The sequence below is a fragment of the Gorilla gorilla genome, chromosome 2 (genome assembly GCF_029281585.2).
Source record: "Gorilla gorilla gorilla isolate KB3781 chromosome 2, NHGRI_mGorGor1-v2.1_pri, whole genome shotgun sequence".
In the NCBI taxonomy this organism is placed as follows: domain Eukaryota; kingdom Metazoa; phylum Chordata; class Mammalia; order Primates; family Hominidae; genus Gorilla; species Gorilla gorilla.
Genome location: NC_086017.1, coordinates 135,432,093 through 135,453,979, shown reverse-complemented (window position 1 = coordinate 135,453,979; position 21,887 = coordinate 135,432,093). Strand labels below are relative to the sequence as shown.

General features: G+C 45.8%; 1 protein-coding gene across 27 annotated transcripts in view; it reads right to left on the bottom strand.

Annotated features, from left to right (window-relative positions):
• Positions 1–21,887, bottom strand: part of KALRN (kalirin RhoGEF kinase) — a 688,751-nt gene that overhangs the window by 132,844 nt on the left and 534,020 nt on the right. For 6 of the 27 annotated variants that reach the window (XM_019023839.4, XM_019023841.4, XM_019023842.4 and 3 more), the window contains exon 1: positions 10,374–10,623. The exons of 18 other annotated variants lie outside the window; for them this stretch is intronic. In XM_019023839.4, coding sequence (XP_018879384.1) covers positions 10,374–10,458 — 85 coding nt within the window. In that variant the 5' untranslated portion in view covers positions 10,459–10,623. Of the gene's footprint in view, positions 1–10,373; positions 10,627–21,887 lie in introns of those variants that run through there. 3 more of the 27 variants (XM_004036206.5, XM_019023838.4, XM_019023845.4) reach the window with 3 other exon arrangements.

Below are 21,887 nucleotides of genomic sequence, written 5' to 3'. Positions count from 1 at the left end.
ACCATGGAATACATTCATTAAAATGTAGTAGAAGTCGTTCAATATGTTAGGTGAAAACAGTTTGTAACACTTCTGTATCATATTTCTGAGAAAAAAAATACACACACGGAAAAAAAAGACCAAAAGAATGTATTTTGTGCTAATACTAGTTATCTCTAAGTGATATAATTTTATCTTCATTTATCTGTATTTTCAAATTTTCCCATTTATGTATGATTTTTCTCAGAAAAAAAAAATCAAGGTTCTCTTCCTAGTTGCAATAATTTAAAAATGAACTATTTCCCATGGTATATCTCAAAAAAATAAATGAATAAAATTTTTTAAAAAATTTAAAAAAAGGAAAGAAAAAGAAAAAAGGAAAGAAAAATCCCTGGACCTGCTCAGTGACATCAGCTGCACAATGAGAAGGCCCCAGGGTGAGAAGATTCCCAATACCTCATAACTAAGAAAAAGAGGGGAGGGGTAAATCCTGAGGCTCCAGCCACAGTGCTTGCTGATCTCCTGGGGAGGAGAGATAAAGGCTGATCATTCACTGGGCCTGCAGAAAGGCAAGGTGGGAAGTGGGACTGGAGATATGTCAGTCCCAGGACAAGAATTAGTCTGTTTATATAATCTGATCCTGGAAAGATCTATTTCTTAACCCAGGACTCTTCCCAGGATCTTCCCACCGAACTCTTAACCATTATATTAAACTAATACTAATAGTTGTCAAGTTTAAGTCTTGTCTGCAATGAAACACTTTTATAGTCATTGAAAATATCCTGGAAGGCTGGGCGCGGTGGCTCACACCTGTAATCCCAGCACTTTGGGAGGCCGAGGCGGGTGGATCACAAGGTCAAGAGATCGAGACCATCCTGGCCAACATGGTGAAACCCCATCTCTACTAAAAATTCAAAAATCAGTTGGGCGTGGTGGCGCACGCCTGTAGTCCCAGCTACTTGGGAGGCTGAGGCAGCAGAATAGCTTGAACCCAGGAAATGGAGGTTGCAGTGAGTCAAGATTGCGCCACTGCACTCCAGCCTGGTGACAGAGCGAGACTCTGTCTCCAACAAAAAAATCCTGGAAATGCATCCATAGGGAAAGATGTTCAGAAGATTAAATGAAAGCAAGTTATAAAAGCAGCATGTAAAAATGAACCCATTTAAGTAAAAAGCGGTAAACATACGGAAAAGAATATAGTAAGTGATTAGGTAGTGGTTGTCTCTAGATGGTTAGGATTATGCTATTTTGGTCTTTTTGTTTGCCTAAGTTTTGATTTTTTTCTGTAGTCAGCATAGTTACTTTTAAGAGTAATGAGGAGGCCGGGTGTGGTGGCTCACACCTGTAATGCCAACACTTTGAAGGGCTGAGGCAGGAGGGTTACTTGAACCCAGGAGTTAGAGACCAGCCTGGGCAACATGGCAAGACCTCATTTGGCAGGGGAATGTAGCGGGAGAGGGTAATGAGGAAAACAAAATAAAAGCAAAGTAATCTTAAGTGAGAAGAAAGATGCAACAACCTCCCTTACTGGATATTCGGGCTGTTAAGCTCGTGGAAGACATAGACAATTCCTGATTCCTAATTCCTATTCCCTGACACCCCTGTGAAAGCAAATAGCAAATGGGCCTCTACAACGTCTCAAACCAAGAATTCCCCAGGGACACAGGGAGCCTTCCATTATGGAATGTTTTGCTGGAGCTGGGGAGAGGAGGCAGGTTAGGGGAGGGTAGAGGGAGGAAAGAGAGAAAAGAACAAATCAAAAAGAAAAAGACAAGACTGAGAGGAAATCTACCTTTTCCCTCCAAGTGAGCAGCACTAAGTCAGTAGTCCTCAAATTTGAGCGTGCACCACAACCACCTGGAGGGCTTATTAAAACACAGACTGCTAGAGCCCATCCCTGAGTTGTGGGGTGAGGCGGGGCAGGGTGGTCAATGGTGCCTGGGAATCTGCATTTGTAACATGTTCCCAGGTGACCACACTTTGAGAACTTCTGCTCTAAGTCATTCTGTGAGTAGGCAGACAAAGAAGAGAAGGAGCACTGCACAGATATGAAACTGAGATACAAAATGTGTGGCGAACAATGTGTTTGCAATTCTTTTAAACAACAAGGCTTGGTTTCCCCTTTGAATGGGAAAAGATAACATCCCTTTCCCCACAGGAGCAATATGAAGATTCTCATGGAGAGAGAGCAGAAACTGAGAATATCCTGACAGCTGATGACACACCAGATGCTGTAAAAGAAGAGATACAAGCCCACAACTAATCCTGTGCTGGGAAGAGCACATACCTAGGAACAGAAACATTTTAGGAGGTACTGCTTTGACCTAGCAGCAGAAGGGGTTTCCCTCCCCTTCAATTTGACAGTTTCCTCACTGTGGTCACCAGAAAGGCAAAAAGAATGTGGAACAACCTGTTTTAGTAACTCTGATCTTTGCTCTTTCACTTGGCAAAAGCTGCCTGGCAGCCTCCTGGCTGCCTCACAGGTGTAACCAGGGTTCCCCTCCTTCCAGGAATTGTAACACAGTTCTGCCAAGAGCAAAAGATATGCTCTATTAGTCACTGATTACAGCAGTCAGGGAGGCAAGCCACCCGTGGGCCTCACCTACAAGGGAGGGGGAAGATACTGGTGGAGCCTCAGTGAAACATCCAGCACCATGGGGGCTGGAATAATGGCCTGAGGGCAGCCGGTTATGATTTTTATCTAGGCAAAAACAGTCTGAAGAAGAACCAACAAAGCCTCAAACACAAAAGATGTGCAATAAATATTGGCCAAAAAGAAGAGAAAAACGTTTCCAATGATATTGCTAACCAAAGTCAAGGCACAGGCAAGAAAAAGCAATTGGCTATTTTTTTTTTTTTTTTGTATAATGTAGGTGCTCAGCAGCCAAACTTCAAAAATCGGGTTGCTATTCTCCAGTTCTTGTACCTTGTGTTGCCCCTAAGAGAAGGATAACTTAGGGATATGTAGGCTTCTTGCCAGGATTTTTTCTTTTTTTTTTTTTTGTTTCTTTGAGACGGAGTCTTGCTCTGTCACCCAGGCTGGAGTGCAGTGGCTCTATCTCGGCTCACTGCAACCTCTGCTTCCCGGGTTCAAGTAATTCTCCTGACTCAGCCTCCCGAGTAGCTGGGGTTATAGACGTGCACCACCACACCCAGGTAATTTTTGTATTTTTAGTAGAGACGGGGGTTTCACTATGTTGGCCAGGCTGGTCTTGAACGCCCAACCTCAGGTTATCTGCCTGCCTCAGCGTCCCAGAGTGCTGGGATTACACGTGTGAGCCACTATGCCCAGACTCTTGCCAGTATCTTCTGTTGAATCTTCTTTCATGTAACACAAAGAAATTACAACACTGGAAGTGTTATGTGGTTTTTTATTGGTCTAATTAAGTTTTTTAAAATGGAAATTCCCACCACACATCTAGATCACAAGTTTTCTTCCCCACAGTGACAACTCCACAGCACTGAGGCACTGTTGATAATGGTTTGAGCCAGGGCCATTAAATTGCTTTGGAACTTACATTTACAGTGTTACTACCAACTGGACCCACAGATATTTAGCTGGGAGTCCCCTGAGGATGGGGTCTATGTCTAGTATTACAATTACTGCTATGGTTAATAGCTAATTTTTTTAGAGCACTTTATATGCCTGGCATTATGCTAGGCCCTTTACTTACATTGTCTTAACCAATCTTCACAGCTCAATGGGGTAAATGTCATTAGATTCCTTCTTGTCCACTCTCCCAAGCACCTAGCACAGGGCTGGCATGCAGTCAGCATAAACATTTGTCAAATAAATTAAAACACTGTGTTACATAAAAAGCGATGTTCAAAGATGCAATGACTGTGAAAGGGTAAGCTTCAAGAACAGGGACAATGGCTGGGCATGGTGGCTCACACCTGTAACCTCAGCACTTTGGGAGGTAGAGATGAGAGGATTGCTTGTGTCCAGGAGTTCAAGACCGGCTTGGGCAACACAGTGAGGCCTTGTCTCAAAAAAACAAAAGGAAAGAACAAGGACAAAAAAGAGTGGGGAAAAGGGACCTGAATTAAGTTGAACCAGAGAGAAAAACATGAACAGATATTAACTAAGAAAACATGTACAAGCTGTTCTGGGAGAGAGAGATGTGATGGTGGTCTCTGCCATCTTCAGTTTTGGGACAGAAGAGTCCCTTGAAAGCAGACCACATTTGAAAGCAGGTACATTTAATTCCAAATGGCTCCAGGCAGTGCATTCACCCCCAAGAACAACAGATCAACACAGTCAACACCCGATTTAGAGTTTGGGTACTATCTCTACCCTTCTCAGTTGGGTCAGTCCTGCCTCTGTTCAGACGAAGACAAGCCACATGCCCAGGAATGAAAAAGAGTTGAGGAAAGAATATCAGAAAAGGATGCTAGTTCTGATCCTGCTACTAAAAGGCTGGATCTCCATTTTCTCCTGTATAAAAGGAGTAGGAGGAATTAAATGATTCCTGGTGTTCCTTCTGGCTGTAGCTTTCCATGATTTAGTCCCTTCTGCTTGAGAAGACACCCTCAGGTTTCAGACCTCAGCCTTTTCCAGAGCCTTCCTTCAGGAAAAGCCTGGGGTTAGGTCTGAAGGAAGGGGCAGGATGTGCTACTCACTGAAAGAGTAGCACTTCAAAAAGATGGGCAATCACTTCTTGGCCTTTTGGCTAAGATCAAGTGCAAAAAGATGGGCAATGTTTTTAGGGTAGAAGAGAACAGTATGAAGATTCTTAAAAGGAATATCACAAAATAGAATATCAGCAACACTTCTCCAGAAGGTATGCCCAGTGTTGTACGGGCTCAAGAGTAAAGTCCCCAACATTCAACTTGCTTTTTTATTTTTATTTTTAAAGTTATTTTGCATTAAAAAACAGGTACAGAGTCATAATTTGCACCTTTTATTCCCAAGGTAGGATTTATGAACCTATACCCTATGGAACCATTGCCTACAGGATTATCAGTGATTGTTGGGCATGCAGCTGTACCACAGGAGGGATATTCAGCTTCAGTTTCCAAACTCCACCTCACCCCACCACCTTCATACACCCCCATTTCTACCATGCTGTGGTTTGACTGGCAGTCAGTACTGTTATGCAGATACTAATTGATACTGTATCTAGGTAATAAATTATACACCTATCACCATTCAGTAGATTAGATAATCAGACATGGAAAGAGAAGCATAGGATTCGGGTTGAAGACAGTAAATATGTGTGCTACTTCTTCCCAGGTTGAGTATATCCCTGGTTGATTCTGCTGAGACACTTAATTTAAAAAAAAGAAAAAAAGAAAAAAGAAAGATAGAGTACATCCCTGGTAGGCAAAGAAAACCAAGAGACATATCGCAAAAGCATACAGTAGGCCCTCTGTATCCACAGGTTCTACATCCTCAGATTCACCAAACTCTGACAAAAAACACTGTATTTGTGGGATGCGAAACCCATGGGCACAGAGGTCTGACTTTTTGTATCTGAAGATTCAATAAGGCCGACTATGGGACTTGAACATCCTTAGAGTTTGGTACCCGCAGGGGTTCCTGGAACCAATCCCCTGTGGCTACTGAGGGACAACTGTATATGCTAAATAATCAATTCAGTTTCCATCATGGTAAAGGCATTTCCTAGAAGATGAAGAAATAAAAGGATACACATCAAGGCCCCAAGGATTTTATCCCCTGGATGGTGAATTTTTATTTTTGTTTATTTTTTGGAAACAGGGTCTCACTCTGTCACCCAGGCTGAGTGCAATGGTGCCATCATAGTTCACTGCAAACTTGAATTCATGGGCTCAACCAATCCTCCCACCTCAACATCCCGAGTAGCTGGGACTACAGGTGCATGTCACTACACCCAACTAATATTTTAATTTGTAGAGATGGGATCTCCCTATGTTGCTCAGGCTGGTCTTGATCTCCTGGGCTCACGCAATCCTCCTGCCTTGGCCTCCCAAAGTGCTGGGATTACAGCGGATGGTGAATTAAAGTCAACAACAGTGAATGTCATAATGGTTCCTTTTTGCAGTTACCAACACCTTTCTAAAGGAACTTGGTGTCACGGTTTCACATATTAAACTCCATTTATCAAATGGGCTATATTAATTTAAGGACCAAGGAAGAGATATTTACGTCAAGTCATAAGGTTTCTGGTTGAGAATTCTGGAACAAAGTAGGATAAGAGAAACTTATAGATAAAAATGCCTTTGGATGCCCTGTGAATCCCCATGACACTTACCCAAAGCCCATGACATCAGAGACAAGCAGGAAGGACTACCCAAGTAAAGAAAGAATCATAGAAACCAATCCCTGCACCTCCCCAGTGAAGTGATTCAGCTTGGGTAAGTCCCACCTCCTTCCTCTCTTTACCTCTGAGATGTTCAGGTGGCTGGACTATCTCAGTCTAAATGTGAAGACACAATGGCACGTGGGCTTGGGATGCAAGGACAATGATACAGCAATAAACAAGTATAAATAAATCCCATGCACACTGTGGAGGATGGTAATCAGGAAAAGCTTTCAAAAGGGGACTTTTGTCCACATACCTAAAGCTAATGAAAGTTGACTAGAAACTTAAGTCTCTTGGTTGGGCACGGTGGCTCACACCTGTAATCCCAGTACTTTGGGAGGCCGAGGGGAGTGGATCACTTGAGGTCAGGAGTTCAAGACCAGCCTAGACAACACGGTGAAACCCCGTCTCTACTGAAAATACAAAAAATTAGCCGGGCGTGGTGGTGCACGCCTGTAGTCCCAGCTATTCAGGAGGCTGACGCATGAGAATTGCTTGAACCTGGGAGGTAGAGGTTGCAGTGAGCCAAGATTGTCCCACTGCACTCCAGCCTGGGCGACAGGGCGAGACTCCATCTCAAAACAAAATTAAGTCTCTAAAACTGGCTTCTACCTAGAAAGGTCAGAAAAATCTCTGGGCTCCTTGATCACAAATTCCAGTGCAATACATAACTTAGCAATTTCCAGGTGATTTGAAATCTTTTCTGAACTGACCCACTTTTTCAGGCTTGAAGGACAGTCTAGCTAGTCAAAACTATCCCAAAACTAACTCCCCACAGAGTGTGACATCAATGATTTATCACCCCTTAGACACATGCATGCCATTATCTCACTTTTGGTTGTTTTTCCCTTCAAAAAGGCAGTTATAAATGCATTTGCCTTCTTTCTTCCTTCTTACCCGATATCTATTTCCTTTCTATCCTCGGTTTTCAGTTTTCCTGCCTTTCAACACCAGTTTCAAGATAGGGAAGAAAAATCATCTTTCATCAAACCTGCTTTCTGTACTCATACTCAATAGAACCAAAAAGGCTAAGTGCAGTGGTTCACGCCTGTAATCCCAGCATTTTGGGAGGCTGAGGCAGTAGGATCACTTGAGCCCAGAAGTTTGAGACCAGCCTGGGCCACATAGTGAGACCTTGTCTCTACAAAAAATAAAAATATTAGCCTGGGGTAGTGGCATGCACCTATGGTCCCAGCCACTTGGGAGGCTGAGGTGGGAGCCCAGGAGATCCAGGTTGTGGTGAACCATGATCAAACCACTGCACTCCGGCCTGGGCAACAGAGTGAGACCCTGTATCAAAAAAAAAAAAAAAAAAGTGGAGGGTAGGGGTGGAGGGAAAAACACAAGATAGTCGCTCTCCATACTCTTCCAAATCAAAAGATACGTTCAGTGAAATTCATCCATATTTTCCTCAAATGTGATATTTAAAGACCACACAGGTACTTTATCTAAATCCTTGACTCTGACCCTAGTGATGACAATTACAACCACTCAGAATTCACCAGAGAAATCCCAGTGTAGCTCACTTAGCTTCAAGTCAAAAATAGCCAAAACATTCCACTTCCTCTTGGTTCTTTTACTTTTGTCCTTTTCCTCAGACTTTAGAAGGAGGTATCCTTTAAATCCTGCATGACTGGAAGTCAGATGGTCAAGTCCCCTTGCCTTGGGAACCACAGCAGTGGGCTCTGAGTCATCGCTTCAGAGTCAAGCTACTCAAGCCGCAGGAGACAGCCAAGTTCTCCCTGAGAGAGAAGGGATAGAGACCAAACAACCGGCCGCCTTTATCTACAAGGTGGAGTGGGGAGGTTGCCTTTCCATTGTATTTTCCCTAAGACCAGAGGAACTGGTTCAACTGAAAAGGGAGGCAGTCAGTCCCTTGCAGTGCACACCCTCCACTTGAGAGACAGCCTCAAGACTCTCCCCTCAGCCCTTTTGGGTGTTGCAATTGGGCAAGCCTCTTCCCAAAGAGTCCACAGACTCTGGGCCATGCACTCAGGCTCAATACAGACCTTATCTTTTCAATCTGTTTTCAAATTGATGCCTACAGGCTGAGTGGAGACTGTTTTCGGTTAGAGTGAGCCTGAGGGAGCCTCAGGGCATGCCCAACACCTCAGACACGACCCCCAGCCTAGCCACAGGCAGGAGTTTTCTTTGGAGAGTGGCTAACTCACCTCCCCCACCATCGCCCTCTGATGAGCCCGTTTTTCATCTTCACACATTTCAGATCTAGGGGAGTGAGGAGTAAAGCAGGAGAAGGCCCCGGGCACCCACCTTGCCACCCTTCTTTTCCCTTTTAAACTGGTCTCATTGCTTGGACCTCTGACTCCCTCAGTCTTCATCTGAGGGTCGCTAGCCTTTTCAGCTCCGGCTCCTACGATAGCCACTCGCGCGCCTCCTCTCCTAGCCACGGAGCCAGCAGCCACTGCCTTCACAGTCCCTAGGCAGGAGGCACCTAGCAGGCCCTGGAGCCAGCTCCCCAGCCCCTCCCCTGCATCACAGCGAGAGTGAAAGTCGAGCAATTCCTCAACAAAGCAAGGGCCAGCAAGACGCCCAGAGAGTTACCCTGCAGGGCAGCCAGGGCTGTCACACATCTGGACTCAAGAAGGCAGCTGTGGGGGCTTCAGATAAGCACCACCCCAGCCCCCACATTCTGTCTGACAGGAAACGGACTCCCAAGAAATCCTGCAGAGAAACTCTTTGCGGGGAAAGCAGGGCAGCCTTCGAGCGAACCCACCCACTCAGATTCCCCTTGGCCATTTCCTGCTTCCTCCGCGCTTTATTCCCCCTTTCCCTCAATTCCCAGCCTTGGTTTTGAATGTTTCTGAATCAGACTTAGAGGGTCCCTGGCCCCTCACATTCCTTCTTCATCTGAATTCTGGTTTCTAGAGCTCAAAACCACACGGTTCCAGGCTGTTCTAATTAAATACAGAGATTGAGACAATCTGATGCTAAGATTATGACCTTAATGACTCGCAGGAAAAGTCATTCAGATTTAATTAGTTTTGGTAACCTTAAATCTGCTCAGGACAGAAAATTTCTCAGGGCTATGTTGTGTGTTTGTGGCATAGAGGATGCTGAAAGGTGGCTTGGATGAAGTTTATTCACCAGTAACTCAGCCAGAAAGTTCCATTAGGATTTTGCATAGCAGATGGGATGGGAGACTGGGTGGGGTATTGTAAATGGGGGTGGAGGCCAGAGGCCCAAAAGGTGAAACTTTTTAAAAGGGCAAATGTCAAGTAGGGGGCTACATTCTCATTTCTACCCACACAAAAACAGTCTTCCCCCGCTATCCTAGCGTGTGTTAAAGTGACATGAACAGCCTTAGGAGCATCTGCTTATCCTATTTGGGAAGGTTCTGATTTCTTTTTCAAGAGAAGCCACACAATTGAGAACCCTCCCTCTGTGATCCTTCTCGCCCTCCTGTTCGCCGGCTGCTTTGGGGGAAATTGGGTGCTTCCTGCAAGTCTCTTCCACGACATTAAGATTAGCAGAATAATTAAATACAGTCCTAATTGGGCACAGAGAGAGTTGTTAATTAATGAGCCAAGCTCCGGCCCGGAGCTACAAATCCACGCTGGCCTGTGAAAACCCAGGCAGAAAAAAATGTGCTCCAGTCCCACGAGAAAATTGTCACTTGGCAAAAATAGTTCCTGGTGTACAGACAGGTGTCAAACACATTCCTGTAGCCAGGAGTCACACGTTAATCCCGCAGCTGAGATCCATGTGTAAATGAGAGGTGAGGTACTTCTCCGCCACTATAGGGACACACGCGGCTCTGCGTCCCCTTCCCACCCCCGCGTCCGCATCCCACTCCCTAGCAGGCTGGCGCCCTGACATCCAAAGTCGCTGCTAGGTGACTGAGTTCCCAAACAGCAGCTCCGCATCCAAGTCAGAACCTCACCGCCAGCCAGCGAGCGCGCGCGTTCTGTCTGGAAAACTGTGAAACGGATCGCAGCAAACTCTCTCCCTTCGCCGCCCTCCTGATCCCCAGCCCCATCCCCCTACCCCAGAGGCCTCCCCAACCCTTCCCTCCCTACCACCCTCCCTCGCGCTGAGCGCGACCAGTCTGGCTAAGAGAAGGCACCAAGGCCGCCGACAGCCACTCACCTCTGCACGGGAAGCAACAGCAGCACTTAGCAAAGAGCCACGCCAAAGAGGGACCTCGGGTGTAAGCCCTGTCGCCGCCCTTCATGTTGCCCCGCCGCCCCAGCGCTCCCGCATGGCACGGGGCGCCAGCCCGGGGTGAGAGCGCGGCGGCAAGGAAACTTCAGCGCCGCCGCCCGAGAGCCGGCTCCCGCCCTCCCCGCTGTGCTCTCCCCGCACCGCGGCCGCAGCTCTGACTTACTGGGAGCCACTGCCACCTTGGGAAGCGGGGAGGGGCCAGGCGGGGAGGGAGGGCCTAAGGGGCGGAGTTCCAAGGTCCAGCTGTGGGCAGGAGACCTGGCCAGCAGCGGCCGGAGCCTCATGCAACGCTGCCTGTGGCACTAACGCTGTGGGCACGGGGCAAACGGGTGGAGTTTGAGCCCTTGGCACCAAACAGGTAGGTACTCCTTATGTGCAACTTCCTGCCTTCAAAGGCCACCACAATGGGCGTTGGCTTAAAAAATACAACTAGATGGGGCCAAAGAGGTAAGAGAGGGGCAGACTTAGATGTTCCAAGACTCAAGGATGCCCTTTTCTTCCTCGCAGCCTCACCCGTTCCCTCCCCACAGCCTCCTCTGTATTGAAAACACCGTCCCCAACCCTTTCCTTTCCTTCCATGTAATGCTGATTACTAAATAATGATAACAGTGCCTCATATTGATCAGCTTTCCAACTGTAATGACGTGAAAACACACTCTGGGTTTGGAATCATACAACCAACCTTCAAAGCTCAGTTTTGCCACCTGCTAGCTGTTTGACCTTAGGCAAGTCACTTCACCTTTTATCTTCAGTTTCCCCATTTAAAAAAAAAATGTAAAAGAATTCCTATATTCCATGGTTGTAGATTTTCTTAAAAAAATTTTCGTTAATAGAGGCAGGGTCTTGGGTCTTGCTATGTTGCCCCAGCTAGTCTTGAACTCCTGGGCTCAAGTGACCCTCCTGCCTTAGCCTCCCAAAACATTAGGATTAGAGATGTGAGCCACCACATACAGCCGATGGTAGAATTTAAAAATATCTATGGATGTCTCCCAGAGTTGCTGATTTAGTAGGTAGGAGGTGGGGCCCGAGAATTTGCATTGCTACAAGTTCCCAGGTGATGCTGATGTTGGTATAGGACCACACTGAGACCTACTTGAGATTCAGACTTTTTCCTTGCCTATTTGGCATCTGTCCCCTTTTCTTTTTCTAACAGCACCTTGACTTGTCTTTGAGGAACCAGTCCTCCTCCCTTCTCAGGCCATGTTTCTGGGCTAACATCCTGTTACAGAGGTGAAGTTTAATATTTCCAGATGAATGAATGCCTCCAGAGAAACTTCGAACATCTTACTTACGGTGCAAGACTTCCATTCACCATCCCCCCCTGCCCAATATGCCCAGTAGACCTATCATTCCTTTACTTATATCCCTATCCCTATCTTTTAAATCTTTTTCATGTTTCAAGGCCAAGTTTTCTTTCCACAACCCCCTTGAAGCCCACTTGGACCACATCAGTGGGACCTTTCCATGAACCACTGTATTACTCACAGGGTGTCTCTCCCATTCCTTTGTGTCCAGCTTTAGGGCAAAGGGCCTGCTGGAAACACACAACACTCATAAAGAGGGCCCATTCATCAGAAAAAAAGGGAAGTTTGTGGGAGGAATGAAAAACAGAAGCTTGATCACCCAGGTAACCAATGCCTTCCTGGAAGAAACACACTCATGGGACAAGGCTTTTAAAAGTTACCAGGATTTGGGGCTTCCTTTCCCAGTTGGAACCATGCTTAGATTTGTGCTTTATTTATCTATGTGACAGCCAGGCATGGTTGCTCATGCCTGTAATCCCAGCACTTTGAGAGGCCAAGGCAGATCACTTGAGCCCAGGAGTTCAAGACCAGCCTGAACGACGCAGGGAGGCCCTGTCTCTACAAATAATAAAAATAAATGAATAAGTACATAAATGAGCGGGGCTTGGTGGACCATACCTGTGGTCCCAGTTACTTGGCAGGCTGAGGTGGAAGGATCACTTGAGCCTGGGGATGTCAAGCCTGCAGTGACTCATGATTGTGCTGCTGCACTCCAGCCTGGGCAACAGAGTGAGACCCCATCCCCCCCAGCTCAACACCCCCCCCCCCACAAAAAAATGTGCCAAGGCATCTGCCACATGGTTGGGATACCAGTAAATGATCGAAGCATGACCTAATGAGTAATAATAATAGCTTACATTTATTGAGCAAAATTTATATGCTAAGCAGTTTCCTCCATGTTCTCCATATATTATCTCATTTATCCTCATAAAAAAACCTTGTAAAGTAGTGTCCTGTTTTACCTTTGAAGAAACGGAATTAATAAACTATGATGAGGCTTTAATGGTTTAATTCTAAAGAAAAACTCTAAAAAGCTTCACCCCTTTGGAACAGTAGAACATAAAGTCAAAAATCTACCCTCTAGTTCTGCTACTGCCATCTCCCTGATGGTTTCTCTTGGCAAGGTTTACATAAGAACGTCACTGTCAAGCAGGAAATGAATCTCTGGTGCTCTTTCTAACACATACAAAAACAGAGAAATTACAGTTCAAATTGCTCATGTTGGCTGGGCGCGGTGGCTCACGCTTGTAATCCCAGCACTTTGGGAGGCCAAGGTGGGCAGATCACCTGAGGTCAGGACTTCAAGACTAGCCTGGCCAACATGGTGAAACCCCATCTCTACTAAAAATACAAAAATTAACTGGGCATGGTGGTGCACGTCTGTAATCCCCACTACTCAGGAGGCTGAGGCAGGAGAATTGCTTGAACCCGGAAGGCGGAGGTTGCAGTGAGCGGAGATCGCACCACTGCACTCCAGCCTGGGCAACAGAGTGAGACTCTGTCTCAAAAAAAAAAAAAAAAAAAAAATTGCTCATGTTGTCTGCACCCAAGATTCCTGATTCACTGACCATCCTGATAATTGGTCAGTCTCATTTTGCCAGGCTGAATTACTGCAGGATCCTTAATCCTCACATAGTTATCCTGGGTTCCAGTTCTGACCCACAACAACCAGCACTATTATTTAGTTCTCTCTTCCATGTCACCAAAGACAATACCTATTTTGTTTTTCTTGCAAGCTCAGGTCAAAACTGTCTGTAAAAATTAACTTTATTTGCTTGTGATCCATAGTATGGATGCTATGGTCCAAAGCTCAATATTTGGTTTACACACCCAATCCCTCTTTTTACACTTTGGGGGCATTATGATGGGAATTCAAAGATGCTTCAAAATTTCATGGGGAATAACCAGTTTGTTTTTTACTGAAATCTTCCCTCTTGGTTTTTGTGTTCAGATAACACTGGATCACTTTTTTGTCACAATTCTTTGCAAGAGACTAATGACATATCATCCTGCTGAAACTGGCTTGAGTTACATGTTTGAGAAAGACCCAACTCTTACTTTAGAAATCAAATACCAGTAGACCCTAAAGTAGTCCACTATAGGCAAAATGGATCCACTGGGCATGTTTCCACCGATACTTTTTTTTTTTTTTTTGAGCAGAGTCTCACTCTGTCACCCAGGCTAGAGTGCAGTAGCACGATCTCGGCTCACTGCAACCTCTGCCTCCCGGGTTCAAGCAATTCTCCTGCATCAGCCTCCGGAGTAGCTGGGAATACAGATGTGCACCACCACGCACATCTAAGTTTTGGGATTACAGGCGTGAGCCACCATACCCAGCCTCTACTAATTCTTATAACCCAGGAATTCATCCTACTCTCAATTTAAAGGCATAAAACCATTAGGAACCTCTTCCTATCTTAAGTTGGCAAGTTCAACACATTTTTGGCCATCATGGAGATTCATTCTAGGGTTAGACACCAATAACCCAAGAGTCCCATTGCCATCCTTACATGCCTTCCAGAATGAGACTAGCCAATGTCTATAACCTAACAAGGAAATCCTTTCCTTTCCTTTATTATTATTATTATTATTATTTTAATAGAGACAGGGTTTTGCCATGTTCCCTGGGCTGGTCTTGAACTCCTGGGCTCAAGCGATCCGCCCCCCTCGGCCTCCCAAAGTGCTGGGATTACAGGTGTGAGCCACCACACCTGGCCATCAAGGAAATCTCAAACAACATGGGGACGCTGTTTGTGGACCTACTTGTTAATTCATCAAATACTTACTGAGTGCCTACTCTGTGTCAGGCTCTGTTCTAGGTACTGGGTCTACATTGGTGAACAAAAACAAGTTCAGTCCTTCTGAAGCTAGCTACTAGGACAGACTCATCATGAATGTGAGAGAAAAGTGAATCCACATCAGATATGTGACCAGGTTTATTAGTTGAGAGGGTTAATAGATGCCTAGATTCTCCAGCCTGCATCCAGATGTTTTAAGTTAATATTCTCAAGACAATTTAGAAGGGATGGTGGAGAATATGATTTTAAAACATTGGTGCTGATAAGAATCAGGAGGGAAGCATTTAAAAATATTAGGCATTAGTATTTTTTAGGCTCTGAGGTGGAACCAAGTCTGAGGCCATTGCTGCCTGAGTCCCCCCTCCCCACCCACCCCCACACACACCCTGAGATTTAGATCAATTGACTTTGGGTGCAACTGGGCGCAAGTATTTTAAAAGTTCCCCAGGTGTTTGTAATATGCAGCATAGTTTGAAAACCACTGGTGCAGTACGGTGGTTCTCAAACTCAAGTATACATCAGAATCACCTGGAGGGTGTGCTAAAACACAGATTATTAGGCTCCAGTCCCAGAGCTGCTGATTTAGTAGGTCTGGGGTGGGGCCTGAGAATTTGCATTGCTATAAGTTCCCAGGTGATGCTGATGTTGTTGGTACAGAAACACATGGAGACCTACTCGAGATTCGGACATTGTCCTTGCCCATTGGCATTTGTGCCCTCTTCTTTTTGTAACAGCACCTTGACTTGTCTTTGAGGAACCAGCCTTCCTCCCTTTTGAGACCATGTTTCTGGGTGTGGCTGACATCTTCCCCTTGTCCACCCTCTACTCCAAAGATAAGCCCATGACCTGGGTGTGGCCAGGCAGCCACAGGGATTGGTTCAGATTTAGCACATGACTCGAGTTTATGCAATGAGCATAAACCTTGTGATCTTAGCAAGAACATCTGAGAAAACAGCCATCCCTTTCAACAAGATTTCTAAGTTGATGGAATGTTAGCCTAAAGCAGCTGGGGGTATTTTGCTATAACAATGTGGGAAGAAGCTCTCTGAGAATGAAGCCAATACAGGGAAAAGATGAGAGAGAGAGGTAGGTTTCCCATGATATCATTTGAATAGCTAGAGAGGCTTCTTCCTAAAGCTCTATTCCTGGACCTTACTTGTGCCCGCCCCTCGCTTATACATTCCTTTTTGTGTAAGCCAGTTGAATGTCTATTATTTCAGGGTTTTCACATACCTACCCACCCACTCCCAAAGTTCAGGCTAAAAACTCCTGAGCTATAAGCAATATGTTTAAAGTAGTCTTACTTTTCAACTAGATGGCTGAGTCTCATTTATATTTTTGGCAGACTTTGTCTTCAGTGATACCTGCAGCCTAAGTCCATTTTACATGAATAAGGCTTTCTGCCTACCTACGTGACCACTTTATGTCCCACCCTCATTTCCAACAACAGTGAACTCCAAAGAATTTCTGGTTTCAGCCTGCAGATGTAGTAGGCCAGGTGTACCACAATGTCAGGCCTGACATCAGGCACCAGTGTGACTGCCTCTCCCTCCACATTAACCACAGTCTTCAGTAACACTGGACCATGACCTCAGGTACCTGTCTCTTACACTAACAGACATATGCCATTTTTTTTTTCCTTTAGGGTTATTCTCTTCAGATGGACAGGAAAAGAATTTTACTAAATCACAATCATTTCCCCACATTTCTTAGAGCTCAGGACAGAGAAAGAAGGAACAGCAACCATGCCCCAATTCAGGCCTAGAGATTCATAGGAGACCCTTCTTACTGTGACCTTTCATAGAACATAGGCTTGGTGAGCCGTGATCATGGTTCCCGGTGAGTGCAGAGGCCAGGCCCTGATCTCCTTAACTCCACTCCAACCATTCCCTTGCTCTCCTTTCCCCACAGGGGTGATTCTCACCTGTAGCACTCACCCCCAGATTTGGATTCTATAGGTTTTTTTTTTTTTTTTTAGATGGAGTTTCGCTCTGTCACCCAGGCTGGAGTGCAGGGGCACATCTTGGCTCACTGCAATCTCCGCCTCCCAGGTTCAAGTGATTCTCCTGCCTCAGCCTCCCGAGTACCTGGGACTACAGGCAAGCGTCACCAAGCCCGGCCAATCTATGGGTTTTAAAAAGCTCTGCAGAGGATTTCAATGTGAAGTCATGGCTGAGAACCACGGACTTTAGGGCCCAAGGCCACTCACACTGTGGATGAGTTCCTGCATTGCAGAGTTTAGGAAACACTTGGACACAAATGGTTTTACTTTCTCAAACTCTGACAATCGGTCCCTTGACCCATTCTTCCACCGCCTGCCATGCTCCCTGGTTGCTAACTGCAGGTTCCTTAATTCTCATCTTCCCTGTGTAGATTTCTGATCTATGAACTGCCTGATTGCTGATACCAGGATGGCTAATCAATATTCCCAAATTACCAAGCCCTGGCCTCCATTTGTGGCTGTGGCCTAAACATCTAAGATTCTTTCCAAGTACTAATCATTTATTCAACAAATAATTGGTCTTGGAATATTTACTATTTGTAAGTCACTAAGTTAACCTATACATGGGAGTTTATAAGGATAATGTAAATTAAATAAGGCCTGTTCCATGAGAAAAGACAAAGAAGAACAGGGTGAATTCTAGCAGAAGTTGGTTTAATTTTCTGTGGCAGAAAAAAGAAATGGAAACAGAATAGTACTGGACATAAGGTTGGGGTTTCTTCTTTATGTGAAAAAGAGGAATTGAGACAATAGTCATCAGTAACCAGAAACACTTCATTTAGAGAGAGGAGGTACAATGTGTACATTGCTTCTATATTTAATTTGAACTCCAAATATGGTGGGGTTTTTTGTTTGTTTGTTTGTTTTATTTTGGAGGCAGGGTCTTGCTCTGTCATCCAGGCTGAAGTGCAGTGGCATAATCAGAGCTCACTGTAACCTCAAAATCATGGGCCCCCACCTCAGTCTCTCAAGTAGCTGGGACTACAGGCATGCACCACCACACCTGCCTATAGAGATGGGGGTCTCACTACATTGCCCAGGCTGGTCTTGAACTCTTGGCCTCAAGCAATCATCCTACCTCAGCCTCCCGAAGTGCTGAGACTACAGGCATGACCCACTGTGTCCAGCCCAAATATGTTTTTTTTCAAAAGTGTATAATATCTGTGTGGGTAACTATTCCCAGGTAATATGCGTTATTTTAACAGTAAGGTGTACAGAAAAAGTGTGCTTGCCAGAATCGCGCATAGTAATCTCTTCTCCTTCTTATCTCTGTTTAGTGTGGTCTAACCACTGCACCACTGCTGGCCCCATGGGTACCATCATCCACTTGGTGACAGACAGCTCCTGGACTCTAATGACTGAACCATTACTGAGCTCAGTCCATATGTCTTCACCTACTGACCTTTAAATGTGTTCCTCTGCACTTGCCCAACTGACACCTGTTTGCCTCTTTCTAGCTGTCTCACTTATCCTTAAGAGAGGCCCCAGCTCAGCCTGCAGCCACCCTCTTTTTTTTTTTTTTTTTTCCAGGAAGTATTACTGATCACTGTCTTATCTGAACCAGGTTCAAGGTAGGGGGGTGGTTCAGGCCATACTGAGAGGACACAGATGTCTCCCCAGAATGGCCAACATTCCTCTTCTGTGAGGACAGAGAGGAAGAGCTGCTGGCAACAAGGACAGGTTCCTGGATATCTGTACTGAGCAGCCGCCTGAGCTGGCCTGAGCTCAGGGGCAGATGAGCTATTTATCACAGTGAAAGATGGCTGCAGCTGGAGTTGCTAAAAACAAACCACTCCAGGTTTTATCTACTTCCAAAAACGTTTACCTCTAAGTAGGTCAAAGTGTTCCCAAAGTAGGGCAGTATAAGAGTGCCAGTCTATCACTCTGAGTTTCAATTAAGGTAAACTTATGATTGCTAAGTGTCCACTATGTGGGATGGCATTTTAATTCTGCCAACGCCACCTTCCCTCCTACAGGCACAAATAGCAGCTGCAGCAGCATGTAGATTCACGGGGTACAGTGCAGAGGTTTCTGATGAGTCAAATGGAAAGTGGATTTTGTCTTGATGTAACTCAGGTGAGTTTATTGAGGATTTCCAATAATAGAAAGGATGTACATCTGCCAATAATGGAATGTGGATAATGACCTGCTCATCCTTCAACCAGTCCAAATAAATGAGAGGTACTTAACCCATACGTCCCCAGAGAAGACTTCCTCAATCAGGACTCCTAGCATCAGAACATGATTCCCCATTCCCATCCTCAAGTCCTCCTGCTAAAGCTTAAGCCAGTTTCCTTTACCGTTCTACATGCTGAGCCTGGTCCTTCACAGAAGAACTCTGCAGAGGTCCCTGATGCATGATCTGTCCCTCCTTTCTATAAATATTTACTGAGAACTTCTTACATGGCAGCCACTGTTTTAGATGCTGGGGATAGGGCAATGAACACAATAGACAAAATCCCTGTATTGGTAGGGGGGATTTGCAGAGGAATATTAACAAATATGTCAGGTAGTGATAAATGCAATGAAGAAAAGTAAAACAGAGAAGGGAGTATACACTGTGATGGGAGAGGGTGGGAGTTAGGGAAGACCTCTCTAATCAGGTGACATTCAAGCAGAAGGAAGTGTGACAGCAAGACATCCAAGTATCTGAGGATCTGGGGTATCTGGTGTGTTCCAAGCAGAGGGAACAAAAGATCAGGCCCTGAGGTGAGCGTATGCATGGCTTGATTGGTAATGGCTCAGTGAGGCAGGCTGGTCAGGTGAATGGTAGACAGAATAACGTCCACCAAAGATGTCCACATCCTCCTCTCCAGAACCTATAAATATGTTACCTTATATGGCAAAAGAGACTGTGCAAATGTGATTCTGTTAGGGACCTTGAGGTAAGGGGATTATGCTGGATCATTCTGGTGAGGACAGTGTAATGGTGGGTGTTCTTAAAAGCAGAGAACCTTTCCCATTGTGGCCCAGGGGAAACATTACCATGGAAGGAGGATCAGAAAAATGCAACATTGCTGGCTTTGAAGATGGAGAAAGTGTGGTGGTCTCTGGAAGCTGGAAGAGGCAAGAAATAGCTTTTCCCTAACAGCCTACAAAAAGGAATGTGGCCCTGATTGCTGAAACTGTGATTTTAGCCCATGGGGACTCATGTTGCATTTCCAACCCACAGAACTGTAGGATAATAAGTTTGTGTTGTTGTTTGAAGCCACCATGTTCATGGTAATTTGTTACAGCAGCAACAGGAAATGAATACATAGGAGATGAAGTCAGAGAATAGAATAGGCTCCAGAACAGGTTTTGTGGAGCCTCTTTGCAGTCACAGAAAGGACTTCGTTTTACTGGAAATGAGACAGGAGACACTGGAACATTCTGAACTGAGACGGGTCTTCAGCCTGGGCCACCTCCCTGCAGCTGGGGGCAAGCAACGGGGCAATTATCTATTCGCCCTCCTGTGTACAAAGGTGAGGAGCCAGACTTCCTGTGGCCTAGGGGGCCATGTGGAAAGTAAGGCAAGTGGGCACAATCTCAGAATCAAGATTCTGGCTGGGGTTAGTGGACACGGGGAGAAAACAAGACAACCCAGTCCTACCACAAGGGCAAAGAAAGGGGCAGGCTGTTCAGTAACTGCCCATAGGGCAGAGGGCTGGTATTCAGAATGGCAATTAGTAGTAAACAGAAAGACTTCTCACGCCTGTTTGCAGGGTTTTGGTTAAGGCTGCAGTTTCACCCCCACATAGATCCTCGGTGAGGAGTTGTTCTCAAGGAGCAAGTGACACAGGGAAGGCAGTGTGGCGGTGAGAGGAGGGTGCTGACTGCTCTGTCCTGCAGAATCCTGTTGCTGAGAGCTCCTAGAGCTGTGGCCTGCAAGGGCTACTCCTCAAGGCCTTTGAGGTCCTCCCATCTCTGCCCTTCCCTGAGCAGACAGGATGGGCACATCCCAAGATTGTCCAGACCACTGCCTTGCCTTCTCTTTTCCCCAAGTCACATTCAGTGCATGTCATTCCTGGGTCCCCGTGTTCTTCTAGGGGGAAAGTGCTTTCAGCTTAGCTAGCTGTAAGCAAGAAAACTGCACCATCTTTCCTCTGGGGGAACATTCTGTTTGCTGGGGTAACCTCCTCTCCATCATCTCCAGCTTCTTCTCAGAAAGCAGTCAGTGGCAGCCTTTCTTCTCTGGGATCAAATCCTGAGGCTCTCATTTTAGCTCTGAGCTCCATCAGCTGGTTCATGTGGCTCCAAAGAGCATATTCAAGTTTGCCCCTGACTTCCCCTCTGGATGATAAGGGGCATCATCATCATGTAGATGTCACAGATTTACAGTGGGCACCAGCAGGCATGAAAACATGCTGTTGAAATTGGCATTTAACATAAGCAAAGTCACAGCAGGCTGGCTACGAAAGGGAAAAATGCAGGATCTCTGCAGAGGGACCCAGAGAGACCAGCTCTTTCCATGGACACCTGGGTCTTCCTGCTTCAGTTCTACTTGGAGACAGCACGACACTGAGTTGTATTTAGAGAAGGATGTGGCTTGCCCTGACATGTTCCTATTTAAGGCTTGGATTCTAAACCCTTTCATGTCCTAAATAGTATTAGATGGATGTAGCCACAGGCAGGACATCTCAACCAGAACAAAGCAGGCCTGAGGCAGTTTCCACGAAACTCCTCTCTGTCCTGCTCTTCTTTGAATTAAAGAGTGGTCCCCTCATATACACCCAACACTCACAGTGTCAGCACAACCCCCATCACACAGGTCAGCCCATCTCCATAATGTGGTCCAAATGTTACCTTCAAGTACCACAGAATTAATGACAGAGAATAGGTCATGGAGAGGTGCCAGAGGTACAAGCCAAGGAAAAACTTGAATTTTTAGCTCAAATATATCAAATATTATCTCAATCCTCTGGGTTAAAGTCAAAAGAAAGTTATGAGAGGATTAAGCCATTATTTCTTGGGAAATCACGGAGCCAGATGGACCTGCTGTTGGTGGACTGTAGAAAGGACCCAGGGTAGGTTAGGAATAGAGACTGAGGGAAGGGAGCCAGTGCAGACAAGAGGTTGTGCTGGGGCCTCTGAAAACCTATGGAGGCGCAATGGCTCGCACTTGTAGTCCCAGCTACTTGGGGGTTGCTGAGGCAGAAGGATCACTTGAACCTGGGAGGTCAAGGCTGCAGTGAGGCCTGATCATGCCACCGAACTCCAGCCTGGGTGATAGAGTGAGACCCTGTCTGGGAAAAAAAAAAGAAAAAAGAAAACCAATGGAAACTAGAAAGAGAACCCTGACCCCTTGAACAATCCTGGGGATGATTCAGGCTGGAAACACCCTGTACTCAGCCCT